This window comes from Gorilla gorilla, chromosome 12, assembly GCF_029281585.2.
Source record: "Gorilla gorilla gorilla isolate KB3781 chromosome 12, NHGRI_mGorGor1-v2.1_pri, whole genome shotgun sequence".
Lineage (NCBI taxonomy): Eukaryota > Metazoa > Chordata > Mammalia > Primates > Hominidae > Gorilla > Gorilla gorilla.
This window is the reverse complement of record NC_073236.2, coordinates 44,028,453-44,043,454: the sequence shown is the minus strand read 5'-3', so window position 1 is coordinate 44,043,454 and position 15,002 is coordinate 44,028,453. Positions and strand designations below refer to the sequence as shown.

Sequence of the window (15,002 nt, the reverse complement as noted above, 5' to 3'; positions counted from 1 at the left end):
CAACTTCTAAGGCTCGGCCAAGTTTAGCAAATAAGTTTCGTTTCACTGCAACACCGGAATGCCCACCGCGTGCCCCCCGCCGGGCGGGGCTCAGAAACTGACCACTGCGGTCGTGCCCTCGGGTTGGGGACGCACCTCAGCGAAACAAACCCAACCGCACCTCCCGGCTCGCACCCGCGCGCTTTAACTCAGGGAAAACAGACCGGAACGCGCATGCGCCGCGGCGCGCCGCGCCGCCCACCAGCCCTCCAGGTCACATTCTTCGAAAACCAAGGCAAGAAAGGCGGCAACTGCGCCTGCGGGTAGAGAAGCCGGAGGGGCGGGGGCGGAGCCGGAGGAAGGGGGTGGAGGCGCGCGTGCGCCGTGATCCCGCCAGCAGGAAGCCGGCGCGCAGGGGCGGGGTCGCGGGGCGGCAGGAGGCGGGGCTCTCGGGGCCGCTGCCGCCGCCGCCGCCGCGCATTGTGCAGCAGGCGGGCCCCCGCGCGGCAGGGCCCTGGACCCGCGCGGCTCCCGGGGATGGTGAGCAAGGCGCTGCTGCGCCTCGTGTCTGCCGTCAACCGCAGGAGGATGAAGCTACTGCTGGGCATCGCCTTGCTGGCCTACGTCGCCTGTGAGTGCGCGCCCGCTGCCAGCTGGGGAGCCCCATTCATTCCCCGGCGCCGCGGTGGGCCGGGCGGCGGTGGTTCGGGGCCCCGAGGCGGCCCTGCAGCCCCGCGTTGCTCCCCGCCCCGGGCGGGGCCGGCGCTTTCTGCTCCCACCCCTTTCCACTCTTGCAGCAAAGCGGGCCAACTTGGGCGCACACCCCCTACCGCTTAGGCCCGGGCGCGGACCCCGGGCGGAGGGGCCCCTAGCAGTCCTCGGGCGGCCCCAGGTCTCTGCCTCCTGCCCGGGCGCGGGGGACTCGGCGGCGGCGCTGTCGTCCATGTCGCGCTGGGAGCCGGCGAGGGTCCCGGTCGGCGACTCCGGAGCGTGCCGCGTGGGGATACCCTTGGGGACACCCGAGGTCGCGCCGCGGTGTTGGTTAAGTCGGATAAAAATACTGTGGCCGTTGGCAGAGCCCCTGCTCCGACTGTTTGCTCCTCAGGAAAATTACTCAGCGTTTAACTCTTGGGGAGCCAAGTGTGGGCGGCTTCCCGGCCCGCGGCCGTGCCCAGGTGTCGGGGCGCACGGGCACCCCCATTCTAGGTTTTCCCCCGGGGTTCGGCGGCCGGGCGAAGCAGGCAGGCAGCTCGGTGGCCGGGCAGGGCGTGCCTGCAGCTTCTCTGTGCGCGGGTCTAGTTTCTGTCATCGCTCACAGCATGCTGCCTGGAGACAGGGCAGGAGGGGCACTTCGCAGGCAGGTGGTCGGCCCTCTGCTTGTTAGGGAAGTCAGAAACCGCCCTTTTAAAGATCTATTCGTTGGGAATGTTTTAATTGATGCTATTAATACGTTACCAAGTAGCAAAATTGGACTAGAAATAGCTCCCAGTGTGAGCTGCGTTTGAATGCTAGCCACCCAGACACACACTGAAATGAAATCACCTGCTAACCTGTTGCGTTACCAAGATCTAATTCCAGAGGTTAGTGGGTACTTCACTTGTCTGAAGTGACTTCAGTTGAGCCCTAGGAAGGCAAGTATGAGTAGATCCAGCCTGTGTGCTACAGCCCAGCTGTTCAGGAGGTGGAGCTGGAAAACCCCAGAAGGACTCCGGGTTGCTAGGGGAGGTTTCAGGCCTCGGATGGGTGTTAGATGTGTGTAGTTTTGCAAGGGAGGAAGAACTAGTCTGAAGTGTGTGTGTGGTCAATCTTGAGTAAGAAAGCTGAGACCCAAGAGGAAAGACCATTTAAAGTTGAATAACTATTATTATGGCAGTAATACTACCTACATATGTTGAGTGCTTAACTGTGTGAGTCATGATTCTTAGTGCCATTGTCTCAATCATTGAGCAACCCTGGGAAATCGGTACTATAATGATTCCTATTTTAGAGGTGAGGAAGTTAAGGCCAAGAGAGATTAGGAAATTTATGGATGATCACACAGATAGTAAGAGAAGGAGGGCCAAAATTTGAACCCAGAAAGGCCTGGGAGCAGGAGCGAGAACCCAGGTCTTCGAACAGCAGTTTCAATGTTTATTTTGGGGGTATTCTATAGTTGCTGCAAGGGTTTAGAATTAATAAAGTAGGGGATTTATGGAGCCATGGGAAGTTTTTTTTTTTTTTTTTTGAGACGGAGTCTCGCTCTGTTGCCCAGGCTGGAGTGCAGGGGCGCGATCTCGGCTCACTGCAAGCTCCGCCTCCCGGGTTCACGCCATTCTCCTGCCTCAGCCTCCCAAGTAACTGGGACTACAGGCACCCGCCACCACGCCCGGCTAATTTTTTGTATTTTTAGTAGAGACGGGGTTTCACCATGTTAGCCAGGATGGTCTCGATCTCCTGACCTCGTGATCCGCCTGCCTCGGCCTCCCAAAGTGCTGGGATTGCAGGCGTGAGCCACTGCGCCCAGCAGGAAAGTTTTTTAACCAATCATTCATCTGACCAGGAAATCTTACCAAGTCCTTACTGTTGTCGCTGAACTTGGCACCAGGAGACACCATGGGGTGCTAAAACTTACCTGGTCTGTGCTGTGATGGTACAGACCCTATACCACATAGTGTAGCACATTGATTCTCAGACTTAAGCATGCATCAGAATCAGTAGGGTTTTTTTTTTTTTTTAAAACACAGACTGCTTGTCTCCTACCTCAAGTTTCTGATTCAGTTGGTCTGGGATGTGGCCTGAGAATCTGCATCACTAATAGGTTGTTCTGTATGCTGTTGCTGTGACCTGACCCCACTTTGAGACCCACTGGCCAAGATGGTGAGGTGGGCATGAATTGGAAATGAAGGTTAAATTACAAACTGGTGTGAGGAAAAGGAATGCATGAGAACTATGGCAGGAACTCCTGAGTGAGAGCAATCAGGTACGTTTGTTTTCTTGAGGAATCAAAAGTGAGCTGAGAATGGACGGCTTATGTAGGAGTTAACAGGGAAGTCATAGGAGAGAGTGTGTTCTAGGAGGAGCAGTGTGTGTAGAGGTCCTGCGGCAGCCAAGAGCAGGTAGTATTCTAGGAATGCAAAGAAGGATGGTATTGTTGGAGTGTGAAAACAAAATTACAGCCATGAGGCTGCCCAGGCAGACAGGGGCCAGAGCAGGCAAGCAGGCAGGCAGGCCTGGGGTGCAGCCCACGACATGGGTGATTTTAGCTATGAGGGGTTTAACACAGGGTGGAGGCAGTGTTAATAAGGAGCAGGTATGCTAAGTCTGAGCCACTCTGCAGGGAAAAATGTTACAGGGCTTGTGATTGATAACACCCAAGGACACTGAAAATGTAGTCCCTCAACCGTGATGTCTGTGTTTTCTAATCTCTGCTTTTCCTAATTAGTAATCTTGCCCTCCCTGTTACAAGTAAAATCTCACCACTGTTTGAAAAAACTGTCCATACTTCCCAATTATATACACCCTCACTGTTAGCCAGCCTCCGTTGCAGAAATGCCCTCCCTGTTTCGGGAACAGAACTCAAGTTCTGTTAGCCTTTCTCCTTCTCCTCCTTACATCTTTCCCAAAGTCTTTGTTACCTACTCTGGCCCTGAGTTTCCTCCTTGATACCACATAACTCTTCTTCATGTCTTGGGGTTGACCACCTGCCAACTTGCATTGTACTTGAGTTCTTTCCCATTCATATGTTGGCTTTTTTTTCTCAATGAAATCCCGATTCTGAGGACAGGGATTGTGTCTTATGTGTTTCAGCCCTTGAAGCATTTGGGATTGTGTCTTATGTGTTTCAGCCCTTGAAGCATTTATAGCAGTGCTAATGGCTCATTGAAAGAACTCAGTTTCTGCCCTTTGTGCTGAATCAAAAATCAGGCCAACCTACTAGGTAGCTCCTGGGCAGACGGCTTGAATTACCTTTAACGTATTATTTTTTTAACAGGCATATAGTGTAAAAGGTTAAATAGCCTCTGCAGGGCCAAACAGTATCCCCTGCCACCATTTCCCTCTCCCCAGAAGCAGGCACTTCATTTCTTTTTTTTTTTTTTTTTGATACAGAGTTTCGCTTTTGTTGCCCAGGCTGGAGTGCAGTGGCGTGATTTCGGCTCACTGCAACCTTGGCCTCCTGGGTTCAAGCGATTCTCCTGCCTCAGCCTCCTGAGTAGCTGGGATTACAGGCATGCACCACCATGCCCGGCTAATTTTGTATTTTTAGTAGAGACGGTTTCTCCATGTTGGTCAGGCTGGTCTCAAACTCCTGACCTCAGGTGATCTGCCCATCTCAGCCTCCCAAAGTGCTAGGATTGCAGGCGTGAGCCACCGCGCCCAACCCCTAGGCATTTCACTTCTTTTAGTTGATTATTTTGGTATTTATCATTGTGCTATTGAATCACCTGGCTTCCTGATTTTTCAGTTGTAGATATTACCTAGTGACTTTGTTCTTTGGGGGATGATTTTTTTCTTCTCTTTGCCCCTGTACATGCTCTCCACCCTCCTATATAGATGTGGTATAATCTCATGGAGCTCATCGTGCAGTGTTTACAAGCATGACTATGTAAATGCTGTTCCTAGTGAGTCATGTTGTAGGTTACTTTTTGTTTTCTCCAGCGAATAATTGGCTGGTGTTCTAATTTGCTTGCTTTCTATGTAGTATGACAGATCCAACTCCAAACTCTTTGCCAGTTGTCTGTCGCGTCTTCCCCCATGATGTTCACGAGCATCAGGATGCCCCTTGGTCAGCACCCCTTCCTGAAGAAGGGCCCCGGGGCCTTCTACTGCAACTTGTGGATACATCTGAGGGTCAGCTGCCAGCCTCACCACCTGCACCCACATCAGCCTGGACCTGCCCCCTGCAGGACTTCTGTTTCCTGACTTCCTCTTCCTGACTCCCTCTTGTTTCACTCCCTGGTTTGGATGTGATGGGAAGTGAATTCTGAGACTTTACCCATAAGTATATTTTCTGCCTTCATGTCTGATAGATTGATAGTGTAGAATTATAGAAAAAAAGTTCCTTTAGAATTTTTGAAGCATTGGTCCAATCCTTTTTGGCCTCCAGTATTGTTGAAGAATTTCAAGCCAGTCCTTCTCTTTCTGAAGATTGTAGCATCTTCCTTTCGGGTCTAGTTGTCAGTGCTCGCCACACATGTCCAGCCCTCTGTCCCCCAGGCTCTTGGTAGGATTGCCCTCCCTTCCTCACTCCCTGAGCTTGATGGCCTCACATGGTTGTTGTGCCAGTGGCCTGCCCAGGAGCTGAGCGGAAGTGCTACTTCCACTTCTGGGCCTGCACTTCGCTGCGAGTGTAAGTTGCTGCCAGAGTTTTCCTTCCCTTTAGTTTGGTTCTGAACTCAGCTTGACAGTGATGATACTCAGCTTGCAGAACCCCCTCCCACCCATGCTATGACCCTGTTCGATTGAAATAAACTTGAAGAATAAATCTTGGTTGTTGTAGGCCTCTGAGGGCTTTTGGGCTGCTCATTGCTGTAGCTTAACAATGCCTGCCCTGACTGATAAATCCATGGTGTTCCAAGATCCACAGTGCTAGGCCTTGGTGTATTTTATCCAGCATGTTGGGCATTTTTTGTGCCCTGGCAATCCAGAAACACTTATTCTTCAGTTATGGGAATTTTCTTGAATTATTCTTTGGTGATTTTCTCCCCTCCCATTTTCTATTTCATCTCTTTCTGGGACTACTACTGTTCTGATATAGGATTGCCGGACCAGTCCTCTTATTTCCTATTTTCTACCATTTTAAGGTTGTTGCACTTTTGGGACGCCTCCTCATTTTTGTATTTAGACTCTTCTAGTGATTTTTTTACATTTTATTTTTGCCATACTTTTTCATGTATAAGAGTTCTTTTTCTGTGAACTTTTTTAAAAAACTAAAACATGGTCTTCATTTCATGGTATATTCTCTGGATTTTTAAAAAATTTGTTTTCTTTTCTCCTTACTGAAGGATCTCTTTCCTCTAGGCTGCCTTCCCGTTTCTGTGTGAGGCTCTCCTCAGATGGCCTGCCCATGTTTAAGAGTGGGGGACTCTGTAGGGATGGGCACTGCCTTCTGTGAGCTGAACCTTTCCTTGTTGGGGCCTTCTGACCTTAGTGCTGCGGGTTGGTCCTCCCGGGCTGTTGTCACAAGATTCTCCCTGGTCCCTGCGGGAAGGGGAGGCTTGGCTGCCTGCATTCTGGAGCCCAGTGAGCGAGGGCTATAGCCTAATCAGTAACCTGATTGTCCCAGGGGGATCCGGGCTCCTCTGTCAGAGACCCTGATTCCACCCTCTCCAGAGATGGAGCCACCTGTCTTCTGCCAGGGTGGGACAGGAGCTGGAACTTGTCCTGCTTCTTAGATGTCTTTGAAAATCAGACTTCCTGTCTCTGCTGCCTCCACACCCATTGCAGATGCTCCAGGCCTGGCCAGTTCTTGACCCTAAGTATAAATGGGCCATTCCACTGCCTGCCTACGTCCGTGCCCTCTCCATGTCCCCATATTCACCTATCTTCTTTTTCCCATCCAGTAGCATTTTGGTGCCTGTTCTCCCTTCCCCTTCTCCCTGTCCAAGTGGATTGATTCCTTAAACAAGAACAAAAAAGAAGTCAGGGAGGAGGGATATGGAGAGAGGGGCAGGGAGGAAAATAGATTGCCTATATTCAAAAAAAGAAAAGAAATCAAAGACAAAAGACATTTTCTGATATTTTAGTCGGGTTTAGGAGCCATTATCTTTTCACCTTTAGCCTTTGAAAGTTAGAGTTAAGGCTGGTCGCGGTGGCTCATGCCTGTAATCCCAGCATTTTGGGAGGCCAAGGCAGGTGGATCACCTGAGATCGGGAGTTTGAGACCAGCCTGGCCAACATGGTGAAACCCCGTCTCTACTAAAAATACAAAAAACTAGCTGGGCGTGTTGGCGGGCGCCTGTAATCCCAGCAACTCGGGAGGCTGAGGCAGGAGAATCTCATGAACCCGGAGGCGGAAGTTGCAGTGGGCCAAGATCGTGCCATTGCACTCCAGCCTGGGCAACAAAAGCAAAACTCCATCTCAAAAAAAAAAAAACAAAAAAACAAAAAAAAAAACGGAAATTACAGTTGTGACATCTAGTAACATTTATGTAATTTTTGGTGTATCGTGGATTTTGTTGTAGTGACATTTTAGTTGTGGTACCTTTCTTTCCTGTCAGTGTTACTTAACAAGAAAAGAGATAAAACCTGAAAACCATATGAAAGAGTGTTTTATGTGTCTTAGTTTTGTGTTTATGGTAACAGACTTCAAACTTCTCTGAGGTTGGGACTTCGGTTACGGTACAGTTTTGCCCTTAATATAATCAGCTCCCGCATGATCGGCAATTGCCCTCATAAATTCACTCGGGACACAATTGTTAGCCTCTGCCTTGGAGGATGTGCAGCAAGTTAGATATCGCTGTGACACCAGAGGACCCTGGGGGACAGCAGACGGCTAAAATCCAACAACCTAGTACCGGTGGCATTCCCAGGCTGACCCGAGCGTGAGATCAGCTTGGGCTTGTCAAATGCAGGTTCCTAGGATCCTCCTAGGCCTGTAGGAGCCTGAGGGTTGGAGGCACAAGCTGGAAATTGTGAATTTTCAACATTTTCAAAATTTCCTTTCAGATTTTCTATCTTTTCTACTAAAAGAATATTTTAGTGAACACCCAAATACTCTCTGCCCAGATTCACCAGATGCCTACATTTTTTTCCACATTTGTCTTTTTCTTACTTTTTTTGTATGTATTTTATATATACTTTTTTGTTGAAATATTTGAAAGGTGCAGACGTAACAGTACTTCACCTTCAAGTACTTTACATATATCTCCTAAGAATAAAGGTATTCTTCTATATAATCTCATTACCATTATCACACCCTAAAAATTAACAAAATAATATCTAAGATATAGTCTATATTTAAATTTCCCCCCATTGTACCATAAATGACTTTGATAGCCTTTCTGAGATTTTTTTTTTGCTTCTGTTTTTTTGAGACAGGGTTTCAATCTGTTGTCCATGCTGGAATGCAGTGGCACGATCTTAGCTCACTGCAGCCTCAAAATCCTGGACTCAGGTGATCCTCCTGCCTCAGGCTCCTGAGTAGCTGGGACTACAGGTGTGTGCCACCACAGCCAGCTAATTAAAAAAAATTTTTTTTGTTTAGTTTAAAATCTAGGACCCAGTCAAGATTTACATGTTGCATTTGGTTTTATGCCTCTAAATTTCTGGAGCCATAGTAGCCTGATTTTTTTTTGTTTGTTTGATTGTTTCTCATAACATTTACCTATATATGTGTGTGTGTGTATATATACATATTTATGTATATTCATGTATGTGTGTGTGTGTATATATGTATATATATAAAAGCCCAGAGCAGTTTTCCTATAAATGTCCCACATTCTGGATTTGTCTGATTGTTTCCTTATGATTAAGTTCAGTTAAACATTTTTATAACAATGCTTGCTAATTGGTGTCGTTGGGAACATGTAGTGTCTGGGCTGGTCCCACTTGACAGTGTTCAGTGTGACCCCTGGAAGGAATGGCCTCTATGCTGCTTCATTTTGAAGGTACATTTTTGCAGTATGCAATCTGTGGAGTGATTCTTGCCACCTGTGCGAATATCTTGTTCTCCAGCCAGTGCATTTCATGTCCATTGACGATCCTTGCCTGGACCGATTTTTCTGTTGGGGATTGCAGTTAGTGATTTTCTAATTTTGTAAATCTTTTGATAGTTATTAACTGGTGGTGTTTTGAAAAGAACTTTCCCTCCCTTTTTCTTCTCTCACTGTATTAGTTTCCCGTGGCTGCTGTAACAAATTACTCCAAATTAGGTGCCTTTGAAACAACAGATATTTATTATTTCTAAATCTGGTGGCCAGAAGTCTGAAATCAAGGTGTTGGCAGGGCTGAGCTCCCTCGGAAGGCTCCTCTGTGGCTCCAGGGTTTCTTGTCTTTTGCCTGCACTGCTCCAGCCTCTGCGGTGTCATGGCCTCCTCCTTTTCTGTCTGCTAAATCTCTCCTGGGTGTTTCTTATAAGAACATTTGTCACTAGATTTAGAGCCCAACTGGATAATCCGGGATGATCTTTTTGTCTTGATATCTTTAATTACAGCTGAAAAGACCTTTTTTCCAAGTAAGATAACAATCACAAATTCTAGGAATTGGAATGTGGACATATTTTAGGGGGCACCGTTAAACTCATGGTGATCTTTCTTTAATCACTGTGGACCCGTAGCTTCTTTTAGTCTTTGAGCACTTCCTTAATGTCTAGATGTTTCAGGCTCATTTGGTTCTTTTTCTGCCCCAAACCTGGAATCAGCCTTCTCTCCAAGGAGCCAGAATTGAATGGAATCATTGGCCACTTGCTTGGTGTCTAGAGAGTGGGAGAATTGGTTGGTAGTGTGGGAAAAGCACACACACGTGGTATCAGAAGTGTTCTGTAGGTAGAAACAGGGTTTAAGACTTGGGCATCTTTATTTTCAACAATTTTCCCATTTTCCACCATAGTTCCTAAGAAAACGGACAAGGTAAAGTAGTCAAGGTAAAGTGCTGAGTACCATGAGAGAAATGAGATCTGGGACTTGGAGAGAATGGGATGCCCTTAAGACCTGGGGCATTGAGTTGGCATTTAGCAGAAGGATACAATTTGGGCAGTGGAGTTGAAGGTGAAAGTGATGGAATGAGCAGAGGCTGGAGTGACACATGCCAGGAGCAGGAGTCTTTGTGGCCCATAAAGGCAGAACGTGGAAGTCTGACCTGACATAAACTTGATTTAATGAAATGAGTAAGCCCTCCATAAGAATTTGTGCAGCATGAGAGAGATTTTGATGAACATGCCTGAAGTGTTCAGACATTAGGGCAGGGCAAAGTATAATCAGTTTTGCATTTTGGGGTTGGCCAGTGTGGCCTGAAATGTGCTTTGTGGTGTGCATGTCTCCTGAGCTGCCTACCTTTTGTAGATATGTGACTGGATTCTAGTCCTGGTATATGATATGTATGGTACTTCTGTACAGGCCAGTGCTGTGATCTGAATGTTTGTGTCCCCTGGAATTCACATGTTGGAACCTAATCCATGAAGTGATGGCATTAAGAGGTGGGGTATTTGGGAGGTGATTAGGTCAGGAGGCAGAGCCCTCATGCATGGGATTAGTGTCTTTGTAACAGAGGCCCAAAGGAGTTCATTCCTCCCTTCCACCATGTGAGGATACAGCAAGAAGGCGCCGTCTGTGAATAGGAAGTGAGCCCTCACCGCCAGTGTCTTGATCTTGCATTTCCCAACCTTCAGAACTGTGAGAAACAAATTTCTGTTTATTAGCCACCCACTGTGTAGTATATTTGTGATAGCAGCCTGAACATGGACTAAGACAGCTGAGAAGTCAAGAACATGTCTGATGTGAAGTTGGAGAGCTTTCACAAATAGATATGTTGAATAGGTGAGGCCAGTTACCAGATTCTTCATGTGTACTGAACCCACATTAATGTCTACTGCAAATTTCTTTTCTTGCTTTTTGTCTTACAAATATGACAAGTCCTAGGAATTACCTGAAGGGTAAATGTGGGGAGGATTAATTCAGGGTCAGCCCTTTTCTTTTTCTTTTTATACTTTTTTTTTTTTCTGAGATGGAGTTTTGCTCTGTTGCCCAGGCTGGAATGCAGTGGTGCGATTTTGCCTCACTGCAACTTCTGCCTCCCAGGTTCCAGCGTTTCTCCTGCCTCAGCCTCCTGAGTAGCTGGGATCACAAGCGTGCGCCACCACGCCCGGCTAATTTTTGTATTTTTAGTAGAGATGAGGTTTCACCATGTTGGCCAGGCTGGTCTTGAACTCCCGACCTCAGGTGATCCACCCACCTCGGCCTCCCAAACTGCTGGGATTAGAGGCATGAGCCACTGTGCCTGGCCAGATCATCCCTTTTCTGAATAAAGCGGTCTCACCCTATCACGTGGTGCAAGCTTTCTAACCTTCTGTTTCAATTTTTTTTTTCCACTTGTAAAATGAAAATACTCTGGTCTCTTTTGCCTTGCAGGTAAAAATAATTTGTTTTAAATACTGTGAGGAATTGAAGGGATTTCTCTAAAGAGATGATAGCTTCACTTGATGAGCTTCAAGGGAAAAAAGGTGTGGGTGTGTGTGTGTTGTAAAGTAACCTGCAACATGGAGGGCAACATGGAGGGACTCCTTCCAGGCAGGAAGGGCAGTGACGGCCAGCAAGTGGGAACTTCTCCTCTGAGGGGGGCTGAGGGTTTCCTCATCGCCCTGCATTTAGAAGGGCCAAGAGTGAATTTGGAGTTAATCCATCAGTTTCTTTTTGGTTAAGCTTTTTAGAGTTGCTGTAACCAAAATAAATAAGTGAAGTAAAGCAACAGCAGAAAACGTTTGAACTTCAAAGCAGTCTTTTTCAGAGGGAGTCTGGATGTGCTAGAAAAGGAAAACAATTTTGTTAGGGTGGTGAGATCTTGGAATGTTATTCTTAGTATCTTTGAATATTTTTATAGTATTTTTAGAAATTGAAAGCAAAGCATGCTGGTTCTAAGTTAGAATTTGGTTGACATATATACTGGGGGTGACCTTGCTTTTTTTTTTTTTTTTAAAAAAAAAAAAAGACTTGAGCAGGCAGCTGGGTTTTATCAGCAACAGAACATTGGTGGTGTAGGATGGCTTGGTTGTAACCAAGGGAAAGAACCAAGTTATTCTGACACTCATCAAAGGGGCTAGTGATGGCTCTGGTGGAAATGGCCATTAGCTGTGAATCATAAACAGGGCTTCTCAGCAAAACTCATACATTGCCAAATCAGGATCTTTTTCTTTTTTTCTTTTGGTTTATTTTGCTGTTCTGTGGAATTTAATTCTGATTCCCTGCTCCCTTACCCCAGTGCATCCTAATTATTTAAAAAACAGAATTTCTATCCTAGGTTCTTAATTCAATGAGAGGACCCCACTATCCCAACGGAAGCGCTCTCTGCCCTCCTTAGGCTTCACCTTGCCTGCGTTCCCACCCCACCCCCACCCACCAGTGTAGATGCCGAAATGCAGCCCTCACTTTGGGCAGGAGAAGCAGCACCCGACTATCCTGCAGTGAGGCGTGCAGAGGGGAGATGTTCTCTCCATTTCATAGATGGGGAAACTGAGGCATGGAGAATGAGCCCAGAGCACTGACAGCCCTCTGGGTTGGGGCACAGCTGTGGTGGCTGAGGATCGTGCCCATGGGTGCTGTGGTTTGGAGATGGTCCTCCTAGATCCCTCTCTCACCTTCTTTCCCTCTCTGCCCTTTTTGAACACAAAATGAAAAGGCTAGCTTAAAACCATTATTAAAACTTTTTAAACTCCCATTTGAAAATTACAAAATACAGGAGAAATGAGAAAACAAGGTGCTCAATGTGGAAAAGCTAGAGAATGAAGTGCAAAGAAGAGAAAAATCCCAGACCTGATAATTTCTGCATATTAAATTGCCTTCCCATCCAGAAATAGTGCCTAGCTTTTCTTTACCAAGCTTGTTCAAGCCACTGCCTGCGGGCTGCATGTGGCCCAGGACAAATTCATAAACTTTCTTAAAACATTATGAGTTTTGTTTTGCTTTTTTTGCTCTTCAGCTATTGTTAGCGTTATATGTGGCCCAAGACAATTATTTTTCCACTGTGGCCTAGGGATTCCAAAAGATTGGACACCCATACTTTAGACAGACCTTTCTTTTGGCCCTCAGCAAAGTTTTGTAATTTCTTTCTTTTGTGAAGTGTATTTCCATCAAGTTTCTCTTTAGCATTCATTCTACATCAAGATCAAGTATCAAATATATTACTAACAAATCTTCTTAACAGTAAGCAATAAAATGAGCCCTGAAGTCATAATCCATCTTTTAAAAAAATTTCCCCTTTGCCTTTTGCATTAATCCTTAAGTTGTGTACTTTTTTCCCCATCTTCTTCTTAACTTTTAGAAAGTGCCCTACTTTCAGAAAGAAATAATAGAGCTTTACATGTTACGTCGGATCCCAGCATTAGCACTCCTGGGTTTCTTAGATCATAGTAGTTCCTCCTAAAAGTCATGGTGAGAAGTCTGAATTTACTTTTTCTTCTTAACTAGTATGGATTTTTTAAAAAAATTATTTTTTTTTTTTGAGACGGAGTCTCACTCTGTAGCCCAAGCTGGAGTGCAGTGGCGCCATATCGGCTCACTGCAACCTGCCCTCCTAAGCTCAAGTGATTCTGGTGCCTCAGTCTCCTGAGTAGGAGACTACAGGTGCACGCCACCATGCCTGGCTAGTTTTTTGTATTTTAGTTGAGACAGGGTTTCACCATGTTGCCCAGGGTCGTCTCGAACTCCTGAGCTCAGGTGATCTGCCCGTCTTGACCTCCCAAAGTGCTGGGATTACAGGTGTGAGCCACCACGCCCTGCTTGCCCCAGCTTTCTTTGCCTTAGGCATTCTAAAAATAGATTCATTAACGGTTATTCTCGAACCTAATCAGTGGTGCTCGCTGGAGCCTGCTGAGAAGGGAGCATGCGCCGGGAGCTGGGGCCTGTTAGCAGTTTTCAGAGAGGCAGCCGCACTCGGTGATGAGGTTCCAGAGCCCCGCCCTGAGCCAGGGATGTGATTGGCAGCGGGGAAGAAGAGTACAGGGCTGCTGAGGGATGTGCCTGTAAGGATGAGGGATGCTTAGCCTCACTGGTGACAGGCGTGGGAGGGATGAAACTCTAGTGACCTCTCCGCAGCCCACCCTGTGGGATGCCCCCATGAACTAGGAGGGATTCCCTCCCCTTGGTTTCCCTCTTTTTCTTTAATGTATCTGTTCGTTCCATCAGAAAACTAAGGAGATTCATTCATTTGGTAACCTTAGGGGAAGTATATTTCATTTTCCATTGTTATTGTTTGAGGTAAAATATTGTCACATATCCTTAGGTGGAGGCTACATCTCTTTAAGTAGAAAAAGGCAAAAGAAGTAGCATGGTAACATTTTCTACCATGCCACACCAGGCATCATTGATATTTGTGAAGTTGGGAGGAGAGGAGGAAGGAGAGTCCACTTCTTTGTTGTCTGTAGTAATTGGCAGGATCAAAGTCCATTTTTGCTTTCTGGAGTTCAGAAGTGGTCTGGAATTTTTCTATTTCTTTCTCCCTATTCTCCCCAAATTTGATGGTATCCTCTGGTAATTCAGATGAAGAGATGTTTTGTGCTTGTTAAATGGTGACGCTGGACTAGAACCTCGAGTGAAATGTGTGAGTGCAACGTGTTTCCAAGTTTATTGGTGTCCTGCTTCCAATGACAGAAAGTACTTGATTTTCTCAGGTGGAGATGTGCAGATAGTGTATCTTATTTCCAGCTCTAAGAATTAGTCACATAATTGTTACTGAAATACTTACTGCAGAGCTTTCTCTCTGTAGTGTTTTTGCGGCCAAATCCTAAGTTGAGGTGGAGAACCTGGGAAGGTACTTGGTGGTTAAGGGTGGTTTATAATTTGGATAGTGAGATGCAAGGGTTATTGATATTTTACATATCTTTCTGGGGCTTAGTTTTAATTCATAATTTTAACAATCAAACAGTCTGGAAGTATATGGAAAGCATCGCTCCCTTCCAGCTAATCCTGTTCACCTTCCCGTGGGTTACTGGTTGTTTCCTTTGCATTGTACCATTTGTAGAATGTCTTAGGTGCTTTTAAAATGTAAATGGTTTTATGCCCTTGATTTTTCTGTGCTTTGCTTTTTTACTTTATATGTGGAGGAAATCTTTCTTTTTTGAGACGGAGTCTCGCTCTGTCGCCTAGGCTGGAGTGCAGTGGTGTGATCTCGGCTCACTGCAAGCTCTGCCTCCTGGGTTCAAGTGATTCTCCTGCCTCAGCCTCCGGAGTAGCTGGGATTACAGGTGCACACCACCATGCCCGGCTAATTTTGTTATTTTTTTTAGTAGAGATGGGGTTTCACCATGTTGGCCAGGCTGGTCTGGAACTCCTGACCTTGTGATCTGCCTGCCTCAGCCTCCCAAAGTGCTGGGATTACAGGCATGAGCCACCGCACCT

General features: G+C 46.6%; 1 protein-coding gene across 2 annotated transcripts in view; it reads left to right on the top strand.

Annotated features, from left to right (window-relative positions):
* The first annotated feature begins 394 nt into the window (after positions 1 to 394).
* The window catches only part of UXS1 (UDP-glucuronate decarboxylase 1), a 95,439-nt gene continuing 80,831 nt past the window's right edge, over positions 395 to 15,002 (top strand). For both annotated transcript variants that reach the window (XM_019021353.4, XM_019021352.4), the window contains exon 1: positions 395 to 610. In XM_019021353.4, the coding sequence (XP_018876898.1) occupies positions 517 to 610 (94 nt within the window). In that variant the 5' untranslated portion in view covers positions 395 to 516. The remainder of the gene's footprint in view (positions 611 to 15,002) is intronic.